Source organism: Poecilia mexicana, unplaced genomic scaffold (genome assembly GCF_051168715.1).
Source record: "Poecilia mexicana isolate PSO_F unplaced genomic scaffold, ASM5116871v1 scaffold_8, whole genome shotgun sequence".
NCBI classification, from domain to species: domain Eukaryota; kingdom Metazoa; phylum Chordata; class Actinopteri; order Cyprinodontiformes; family Poeciliidae; genus Poecilia; species Poecilia mexicana.
Window position 1 is genome coordinate 5,965,924 of NW_028263377.1, and position 11,041 is coordinate 5,976,964.

The window sequence follows — 11,041 nt, forward strand, 5'->3', positions numbered from 1 at the left end:
GACCCCAAAAAAAGGGGGCTACAGTTTGATCTGCCGAAAACATGAAGTGATTTATGGGGAAAATCGAGACTTATTTTCAGAAATTAGGTTTAGGTTGGTTTAGAGTAAAGCTAAGATTATGTGCAGTTAAGATTGATGCAAGGTTTCAGAAAATACACTTCCACATCGGGAAATAAACAAACATGGGAGCTGTCCAAGACGGTAAACGCTGAAATCACAAAAGTACTTCAAATACAATTGTTTAAATTACTGGTTTCATGCAGTAAAACAAAATGTTCTGTAAAAATAAAGTGTAAACAGGTTAAGCTCATTAAAGTGAATTAATATGTCTCGCTGGAAGAGCTCAGTGAACTACTGTTGATAATCCAAAGGTGCGATGTGACTGGCTTTAAATCCTTCAGTGCAGGTGTAAATATAGACCAGCTGGTTAAAATCTGTGTTGTTGTAAATCATAATTAGTCTACAACAAGCTAAGTTTAAAAATAAAAAAATAAAAAAAAGGTAATCAGATACTAAGTATACTGATTAATAACATGAGAATAAAATTCTGTCTAGTCAGAGCAGAGTAGTTTGATTAGAGCTATTAAACCACTGTCATGTCCCAGATCACTTTATTTACTGGACCTACATAAATCGCCAAATAGAGTATTGGAGTCTGAGTGGCCAGCCAGGCAGGCAGACGCTGTCCACACAGCTTTCCTCTGTTTAGACAGACGGAGGAAAGCCGATTACTCTTTCCCTTTATCAGCACAACTGAGGACTCGGACACGGTGGCAGAATAATGTCACCCAGGCAACACCGTAGCTGTGCACCAAGATAAGTACAGGAAGCTAATTGAATTCCTGGTTGCTTTGATGCTTCATTAATCCATACACTTAAAACCATATTTACATGCACTGTGCAAAAATAATGTAACCTTTTATTTTCTCAATGCCAGACAATAATTCAGACTAAACGTTTTTTTTTTGTTTTGTTTTTTTTTTCTGTTGTAGGTCAGGTAGAATTGCCAAATTATTTCTAGTTGTTTTTATTGTTTGTTTGTTTATCTTGTCTGGATAAGTTGTGTCAAACATTTTGGGTTTGCTCACATAGGCTTCTCACACCCGTTTGATTTAATAAATTTGGCCCCTTTCTGCTAACAGAACAAGAGTAACTGTGTTGGATTTGTTGGTCAGCTTACTCACACACACCTCTTGAACTCTGTCTACAAATATTCCTACCAAAGGTGGAAATGGCCAAATTTAGTTTTTTACTGGCCTTGTCTGAGGTGCTGCTGGTTCTAAGGACCAGAGATCAGGAGTTTCTGATATCCACTCCAGAACATTGATTTTCTTGCCCTTAAGTTGTTTTGTCATCTATTTGGTGGCATGGTTATGCTCACTGTCTGTTTGGAAGACATGTTTATGTCCAAGCCTCAACTTCCTGGTTGATGTATTGAGAGATTGCTTCAGTATTTCTACTTAATGTCATCTGTATTTCATGAAATGCAGAACTCGTATAACATGCTACTGCCACCACTGTACTTTACAGTTGAGAAGATGTTCTTCAACGAGCAAGTTTCTCCATTTTTTATCCATTTTGTAGAAAAAGGTGATTAAGACCAAACACTTTTACTGTAGTTTCATAATGTCACTAGATATGTCTCCAAAAATTGTGGTCTGAGTTTTTTGAATTTTAATGAAAGAAAGACGGAAGTTATTATTTTTGACCCTGGTACTACCTGCAAGTCCACTCCTGTGGATTTGGGTCCGCTATCACATTACGTAAAGCCATTTGTTACAAATTTGGGCTTTGTAATGGACGCAAATTTTAAGTTGGATAAACAAATCAGTGCCGTTGTGAAAACGAGCTTTTTCCATTTGAGGCGGCTTGCTAAGATTAGGAATATTGTACCAGTGGATTATTTTGAAATATTAATCCATGCTTTTATCACAACACGACTGGATTACTGTAACTCCTTATATGTGGGTGTTAGCCAGTCTTCCTTGTCCCGTCTTCAGCTGGTCCAGAATGCGGCTGCTCGGCTTTTAACTGGATCGCGGAAGAGAGAACATGTTACCCCGATTTTATATTCTCTGCACTGGCTGCCGGTACGTTTCAGAGTGCATTTTAAGATTCTTTTATTTGTATTTAAATCTTTAAATGGCCTTGCTCCCTCCTATCTCTCTGAGCTGCTACATATACACTGTCCTCCTCGAGCTCTTAGATCAGCGAGCCAAATGAACCTGGAGGTGCCGAGGACTTCCAGGAGGCAGAGAGGAGACAGGGCGTTTGCTGTTGCAGCTCCCAAACTTTGGAATTCTTTACCTATGTTGGTAAAACAGGCCCCCTCTTTAGCAATTTTTAAATCTGCTCTTAAGACTTATCTTTTTCGGTTGGCCTTTGATTCAGTTTGAGATGCTGCTTTTCTGTATTAATCTGGGTATGTTTATGTATTATATAGAGTGTTTTACGTCACTGCATTGTTGGTTTTGATGTGTTTTAATTTTGATTTTTATTTGTTTAATCTTGTGATTGTACAGCACTTTGGTCAGTGGTACTGTTTTAAAGTGCTATATAAATAAACTTGCCTTGCCTTGAGTTAATTTATAAATTGTAATCTGACATTTATGTTGCTTTTTAATCGAATGGCCTCTTCCTGGCTGTTGGCCTTTCAGTACAGGTTTAATTGGACAATGACACTCTCTTGTTAGCTTCAGACAACATCTTCAAAGGTCCAAAGTTTTCCTCCTTAGTTGGTTTCCTTTGATTTGTCCATGAGGTCACACAGGGAAGCAGTGTGTGTGTGCGTGTGTGTGAGGTGTTGCCTTAAAATACATTCACAGCTCTGCCTCCATTTAAGTCTTCAAGAAGCTTACAAAGCCACGACATCATCATCTGGGCTTACTTACATTACCTAAAGGTTTAGCAATTTCAGTAGATGCAAACTTTTACATTTGAAGAATGTCATATAAAAAACTATTATTCTAGCATTACCATATGTACACATTTAAATAATCCTAGCTGACCTAAAACAGGAAAAGTTTGCTCTGATTTAACATCAGACAGAATGTTTACGTAAATGTCTGGTTACAGATAAATGTCTTAAGTTTAGTGACATCTTTCATAGGGTTTCATGAACAATGCTACCTCATGCATCTTAACTCTTGACTGGTGGTTCATGATCTTTGCTAAAGGGAAGGTAATTTAAAAGAAAAGTTGTTCACCATCTTTGGATTGTAGACTTTCAGATCCGTGAAATAAACCATACGACCTTTTAGAATGTAGCAAAGTTTCAGCTGTTCAAAATCATCACCTTACTAAAGTAATGGCTCAATTCGTTTTTTTGTTTTGTTTGTTTGTTTTGTTTTTTTGTCAAAAGATGTTTCCTACTTTTAGGAAACAATGACCATAATTTTATGAATGGTCAAAATGTTTGCTGCCCTTTGTATATCAGCAGAATAATCAAACTATTGGCATAATTAATTTATCTACCTCAATAACAATTTATGTTGTTGTTTTATTGCAGCTTATTGGCTCTAAAAGGAAAATACCAATAAACCTCTGAGTTTTTCTAAAAGTTGTCATTCAACAATATCTCTCAGCTCATCAAGCTTTCTCTCCCAGAATCATGGATGTATGTGCATAAATCAGGACTCCAAAGACATGACCCAAAATACAACGAATTCCTCTGAAATCTTTAAAAATTCCCAAGACGATGCAGAAGTTCATTCTGATGCTCCTGCACAGATCAAACGGTACTACAGCTTGATGGATGACGAAGGGCCGGATGATGTGTTCATCCAGCCCCCTTCTCCTTCGCCCTGCAGGGCTGTTTTCTCGCCAACAGAGGGAAGCACAAGCGCAACACCAGCTGATTCTGGTGTGATCCTACCAACCAAAGCAGCTGACGCAACAAAAGCTAATCCCTGCAGCTTAGACAGGCACCATGGTGAGAAGCAGTTAATGGCAGCACGGAACGAGCTGGATGAAGAGATAACTAGTACAATGCAGCCCTCTATGGAGCCTATGGATGACACATTGCTTTCCAATGACATGAACTCCACACCAATGGATTATCAAGACCAAAAATCCACGGATGACTCGACTTGTCTGGTGGAGCGACGCCATGACAAAACTGAGAGGAATAACACATCAGGGGATGAAGAATCAAACGATGAGCCTGAAGATGACCCAAAGCCATGGAAAGAAGAAGACAACTATACACAAATATATTCAGATGTGGATGAAAATCTGGGGGATACGACTAATCAAGAAAAAGAATGTGATAAAAATTACAAAGGTATTTCTTGCCTTGATGAGAGAGACTTGGAGTTATCAAGGACAATGTCTGATCTCAATAAAATCAATGATTTCACATCTTCAGAGCCATTAGAATTTACCAATGATGGAACGGAGGACAGAACCAAGTGCGGTAGCAAGGAAGAGTATGTCGGAACCAGATCTTCGGGCAACATCCTCACAAGATCTGAGCAAGAATATGAAGAAACAATTGAGCAGGTTGATGGAAACCGGAGAATAGCTTCTGACATCCAACAGGGAGAGCAGCTGCTTCAGCGTCTGCAAATGGTGCAGCTACGACATGATGACATCCCAAATACAACCCAGGAGATTATCAAAGCGGCAAAAGCTGAGGAAGAAGATAGGTTCAGGTCTGAGGTTGACAACGGGGGACTTAGAGGAAAGAGGGTAACAAGTGACGAATATGAAGAGGAGGGTGCATCAAAGGAGAAGGAACTGAGGACAAATGTGACAAAGGAAGGAAACAATGAGGACAATGGCACAGAAGGAAGGACCAGTTTGTTGACGCCACCAGGAACGGCACAGAACAAGCAGATCGACACAAAAGATGCAGACGAGTCTTTGGACGACTACAGTGAAATCTTGCTATCTTCAACTTTGCCACTTCACAGCCCTGGTGAAATGCCCGGTGAAATACCATTCATTTCTGCTGGGCATCGATTTTCAGCTGCTGAAACTTCAATGGAGAAACAGATCCAGGAGGCGGCCAGGGCCAGGCAGAACTTGCAGAGGGCTGGGGGTGTTTTCAACCTCGCAGATAATCCGGATGTGTTGGAAATTCCATTCAAGACAGATGTTTCTCTTGAGTCACTCCTTACGAAGACGTGTACCGTCCAGCAAAGCCAGTGGCAGTTTTCTGAAAAAAAGATGCAGAAAGAGATAAGCCAGGAAATTCAAAGGGAGCTGGTGCTGGTCAACCAGGGTAAGATTCCTGGGGAGTACTGCAAAGGGGAGGCCCGGCAGCTAAAGGAGACAAAACTGCTGTTTGAGGCTTTTCAGCAGGGCAACACGGGGGGACCTACAAGGCACAGGAAGCTCCCTACCACAGCAATGAAGGGTCCCGTTTACCCCTCTGTTCTGGAGCGCACACGAAGCCTTGAGATGTTTTCCCTCAAGACCTGTCTGGTCTCAAGGGCACACTCTCTGAGGCTGTGCAACTCTACAACCCTCGAAGGAAACAAAAGTCCAGAAACCCTCAGATCGAAGAGCCCAACTGGGGGTTCTCGTGACAAAATGCGCTTATCCCCTTACTCAAAGCATGACAAGCACCTACGACTGCACAGGAGCATGGACTCGATAAATAGCGAGTCCTCCGTTTATGCTGAGGAGTCTAGGGGTAAAACAAAGGAAAGGCAAGGATCCCCCATCCTGAGGCAAAACCCTTTCTTCAAGCTGCGCCCAGCCATGGCCCTGCAGCCGGAGGTGGAGAAGGACATTCGTGAGGCTAAGGAAAGAGAAGAGGAACTGCGCAGACAGCGGTGCACTCTGTATGGGGAGGACAGACACAAAAGTGAAGATGAAGAAAAGCATCGGTGTACAATGACGCTTAAATCAGGTCAGTCTGCATCAGCATGATGCGTTCGATAAAACATTAATTCAACTGAGAACATACAAGCATTAAACTGAGAAAAATAATAGTTTATCCAGCAGAACTTTTCCTTCTATGATGCTTCAACAATCAGTCGACTAGGTCTAGTTTAAGAATCACAGGCATTTGTATTCATCCCAACCTCCCAGGCCTTTTGGCTCTTCAATGTATGCCTCTCAACATTAACATCAAATAGTGTTATCTAATGAGTCTTATCACAAACTTGTTGTCCTCCTTGTCACTTGTGGTCAAGGGCAGTTATTTTAGAAACAAGCTTGATCTGAGTCTGTGGTTGCCAGCAGGCTGAGTGACAACAGGAGGCCTTTCATCTGTCTTTATTTTACATTTACATTTTAATGGACAGCATAGCCACCCAGGAAAAGTGTGACAAGATAGGGATATTTGTGAATTTTAAGCATTAGGTGCTTTTAATCCTAGTTTCTAAACACAAAATGAATCTTGATAAACCATTAAGTTATAACAGGAGTTCTACTTACTACAGAGCTCCATTGATGAGTTCAAATAGCTTAGATATTTTGGAGGACATATTATTAATTTGCATGATATGTTTTTGGGAAATTATAAAAATCCATCCATCCATCCATTTTCTTACACCCTTATCCCATTGGGGTTGGGAGGGGTGCTGGTGCCCATCTCCATCGGTCAACGGGTGAGAGGCGGGGTCAACCTGGACAGGTCACCAGTCCATCACAGAGATTATGAAAATATAAATTTGATGTAGTTTAAGATGTTTTCTTGTCACTAGGTGCTTTTATTGAAAGTTACCAATACAGGAAATAAAACAGAGAGAGGAAGAAGGAAGACTATAGATGGGTGTGTTGAGGACTATGGCCTCTATATCTCTATTTAGGCCAAAATCAGCTTCTTCCTAAAAGGAGGAGTAATCTCAGGCAATCTTGTTCTAAAGTGGGAACTGTATGCTCAACAAGTGGGACTGCATTAACAATATCCTACCCTTGTGTTTAAACTTATAAAAGTTTGCTCCTCTTTAAATTGCCCATGTTAGAAAGCTTCAGACAGAAGACTGTGTTGACATGGACTTAGATGAAAGATTTTATTTTGACCAGGCTTACATGAAAAATTACAGATCTCTGCACAAATCTGGAGGAATCTTAGCCGATTATAAAAATAATTTCTAAAGAACTATGAACATCTTTTTATAGCTGTACAGACTGATTGATTTAAATACTTTTAAACATACAGTAAACCTAAGGCCTTGAAATCTAGTGTCTCATCAGATTCCATGCTATTTTTGTGGGCTAGCTAAAAGTTTAAGCTAGCATCAGCTTCTTCATATTTCACCAATTTCCATATAATATTCCAAACATTCTTATTCTGAAATGAAAACTGTATCAAGGATAAACAAGTTAATTATAAAAATGTTGTGTTTGAACTAAATAAAACTCAAATATTTGTCAGTTAGCAAGTTGTTCAACCTAAAAAAAGCTAAGGTTAGCTTCTTCACATTTTCCACAATTTGTCTTGGTATTTCACGTAGCCTTGTTCTAAAATGACTGCTATTCTCACGATAAACAAATGAATTGCAACATTTCAAGAAAAAAAAAGCTATCCAGGAATCCATGTGCTGCTGAACATACTGAGGCCTAATAAACATTTGTAATATGAACAGGAGCCAAAAAGCTTGGATTAGTTTCAAACTTTAATTGTCTTTATCTTTTCTTTATCCGTTCCTTTAGATGACAAGCTACAGTCCAGGGGAAAGCTGGAGAGACTTTGGCCACCTCCATCTAAAATGGATCCGAAGAAATCTGGGGAGGTGCAGGTGAAAAAAAATAAAATAAAAAAATCATGACAATATCTGAAAGCCAGCATGAGCTTTAATCTAATCTTCTTGTTCTTAGCTCAACCATTATGTTTCTTCCACGTACAAGAACAGGAAACGACTATGTCCAAACGTTTTTACAAATGCTCAGCTGAGAGCGAGAGCTGAAATGGAGAGGATCAAGCTGCAGTTGCTTATCTGCGGCTCTAAAGCCTCGTCTTTTCTCTGTCTTATCTCACAGCAGGAGGCGAAAGTTCACAGAGCTGGAGGTCAGAAGGCTCCTCTGTGGCATCTCTGGGAGTCTGGTCTGATCAACGGCCAGCTGTCAGAGGAGAAGAAATGACGCCGGCCATCTTTGTGGTGCAACACTACAAACAGAATCCTAATTAGCAACAGAGCCGCCGTCCAGCACAGACGAATCAGGGAAAATTAGAGCAACAGAAATCTTTGTGTTAGTTCCAACTTCACCACTTTCTGACTCTTCGGGCTCCGCTTTGTATTTGTATCAAAACATGCTTTTGATTTTTACTTTGATATAAAGTAGTCGTATATGGCAAGTAAACAGAGCACATATTTATTTATTTTTTTCATACTTATGTTTCTTTATCATCTATTCAGGACCAGCAGATATTCTTTGAAAAATCCTGTTTTGTTTTTTTTTGTTTTTTTTAGGGGGGGGTTCTTTACAACACAGCCAATTAAAGAGGAACATCACTGAGCAGTTGGAGTATTTCATCTTTTATCGCTTTAGGCTGTGTTGCATTTACAGTACTGTAAAAGTTGATTGTTTTGATCCTAGTGAGTCTTAGATTGAATCTGGTCCTCATCAGGAACATCTGGACTGGTTATACTTTCAGCTTAAATCGTGTGTTGGCTTTATTAAAATAAGTTTATACTTGTATTTTTTGAGCCATAATGAAGATGTCCAGTCAAGTTAACTCCAGAGACAGAAGTACACAACTTAGCTCTTTTAACACACACTCTCTTGGGTTAAAACCAGAGTTAACAGACTTTAAAGTTCAGTGAGATCCGAGTAAATGATCTTTATCAATATGGCCAGATGCAAGGCTTACCAAGAGACTACTGGCTGCGTTTCCATTGACCTTATAATCCTACAATCGGATTTTTCCAAAAGATAAATTTACTTGATTGGAAACAGGGCAATTTAGAAAAACCTCTTGTTTCTCAATATGAAGTTTTGACGGTGGGATGAGTTGGGAGTTTTTTTGTCCGTATTCATAAAACTGCAATGGAAACACTTTTTTGGCATCAAGAGTCACATGATCAACAACCGGATGTTACCACTGGCGTAAACCATGAAGAAGATGATGGCAGGAAGCAGTTGGAGGATGATGGTGCGGCATGTTTTTTAATGACTTATCATGCAAACAAATTTGTTTTTTTGTTGTTTTTTTTGAGGTTAGCAGAATATTTACAAAATTTTGTGTACATTTGAAATGGACACCCAGCTACTGTGGTGCTGTGAAAAGGTAATAATACTCCTTAAACTTTTTCACACTATATGCACACTCATTTATACTTAATAAAACACACTGAAGTTTGTGACTATAATGTGACAAAATGCAAAAGAGATGCAAGTTTTGCAAGACACTGAAAGCAGCTTGATTTAAAGTACTTCTATAAACTATTAGCTGGATGCTAATTATTTTCAACATTTATTCATATTTTAGTACTACTTCATTAAAGCTTTTTCACACTTGTTTGCATTGTTCAGACTCGTTCATTAAATTTGAATATCATTATAGGAACTTTATCTCTAAGTTTATCTCTAACATTATATAGGTTCATTACACACAAATGGATGTTTGAAAGTCTATATTTTCATTCCATTATGATGATTTTCTACGTACAGCTAATAAAAACAAGACATTTGCAATCACAACATAACATCAGACCAATAAAAAACAACTAATTTTAAAAGCAGAAAGGTAATATTATTAACATCCACAAGAGGCCAGTGTTCTCTCATAAACAGAGCAGAAGATTTTTCAAAAATTCACATCAACCAAGGCTTGGGGCTTCTGGCTGTCAACTTATACAAGCATCACAGTTGAAATGTTAAGGTCAGCAGATGAATGGATGAATGAATGAATGAATGACAACAGCTTATTTTCATGAGACGGTCCAGATGTGTGCTTCACAGGAAGACTTTTCACATACCGAGAAACTACCGTAGTTACATAACTGCTGTAATTGACTCAGTGATGAGTCATTTCACAAATCTATAGCCACCAGGTTCACGTTATGTCACATCCATACGTAAGACGGGAAAAAGGTGCTAAATTTGAGCGGCTGCATCACTCTGCAGCAGAATGTGGGCGGCGACTTCTTCACGCTGAGTCATTTATGAGGGTCGCCGTGTACGGAACATGAACCGGGCTTCTGGTGGGAACTCACTCATTAGATGACTCTTACCGTAAAGATGGAGTTTCTAATATAATTCGGACAAGAAGCACACATAAAACCACTGATAGACAAGTTTCTATCCAAAAACGGTTGTAAAAAGTTGTACTGACACGGGGGGCAGGGCGATGAGTGAAGCCCCCTCTGGATTGTTGAGTTGTACCACGTTTAAAGTGTATAAATAGCATGATCTTTGTGAGGGGCTGCAGATGAGAGAGTGGGACAGTGACTGCTGTGACATCAGCAGCGGGAGAAGGGATCAGAATCACATCTGCACCGATGTCAGCAAGCTAATAGACGTGACGGGTGACTCATTCCTTCTCTCCATCAAGAAGGCAGAAGTGCCATGAAGCTAAATGAATCATTAGCTCTGCATTAAACTAAACTTTGCTGCATTTCTGGCACCTTCTTTCTTTGCACATTTATTTATTTATTGCCTAAAACTAAAGGCTACAAGTGCCACAAACATCTTAAAGGGGCAAATTTATGTCAGTGTTTCTTTACATATTTTATAGCATCGTCCGTTGGGTGTCAAAAGAAACAAAACCCCAAAACCAAACGCCGTTTGGGGGTGTTTGGGAACCTCTGATGTAAAGAATAGTAAAATAAAGGACCTGAGGAATCTAAAGATACACTGAAAAGTACCTCTTTGACACAAGTACGCTGAGGTTGATTATTACTGTCGACGCAGCAATAAGGTGTGGAGCAATACCGCATTACACACACCGAGGGCAACTGTACTGTGACATAGTGAAGTGGAGCAGCGTTGCTCATTTGGCTGTAGTCGTCAATGTTTAACCAACTACCAAGAGAAGATATTGAGAAAGTCTACACATTTTCTACATATTTTCTACATATTTTCTATTAATATACATATTCTGAACACTTGACTTGCCTGGGCTTCTCCTTGAATTGCTGAAGTA

The 11,041-nt window shown here is 39.5% G+C and overlaps 1 protein-coding gene across 1 annotated transcript; it reads left to right on the top strand.

The window, feature by feature from the left end:
- The first annotated feature begins 3,084 nt into the window (after window positions 1–3,084).
- Window positions 3,085–9,331, top strand: LOC106923459 (uncharacterized). Its single transcript, XM_014996489.2, has 3 exons — window positions 3,085–5,857; window positions 7,609–7,694; window positions 7,936–9,331. The coding sequence occupies exons 1-3, from the start codon at window positions 3,619–3,621 to the stop codon at window positions 8,035–8,037; spliced, it is 2,427 nt and encodes an 808-aa protein (XP_014851975.2). The 5' UTR covers window positions 3,085–3,618; the 3' UTR covers window positions 8,038–9,331.
- Window positions 9,332–11,041: the final 1,710 nt, after the last annotated feature.

Excerpts from the sequence above, each read along its gene's own strand:
- LOC106923459 (XM_014996489.2), top strand. The coding sequence starts at position 3,619 with ATGTGCATAAATCAGGACTCCAAAGACATGACCCAAAATACAACGAAT. Across the intron at positions 5,858-7,608 it reads TACAATGACGCTTAAATCAG|ATGACAAGCTACAGTCCAGG; the intron begins GTCAGTCTGCAT and ends CCGTTCCTTTAG. Across the intron at positions 7,695-7,935 it reads AGAAATCTGGGGAGGTGCAG|CAGGAGGCGAAAGTTCACAG; the intron begins GTGAAAAAAAAT and ends CTTATCTCACAG.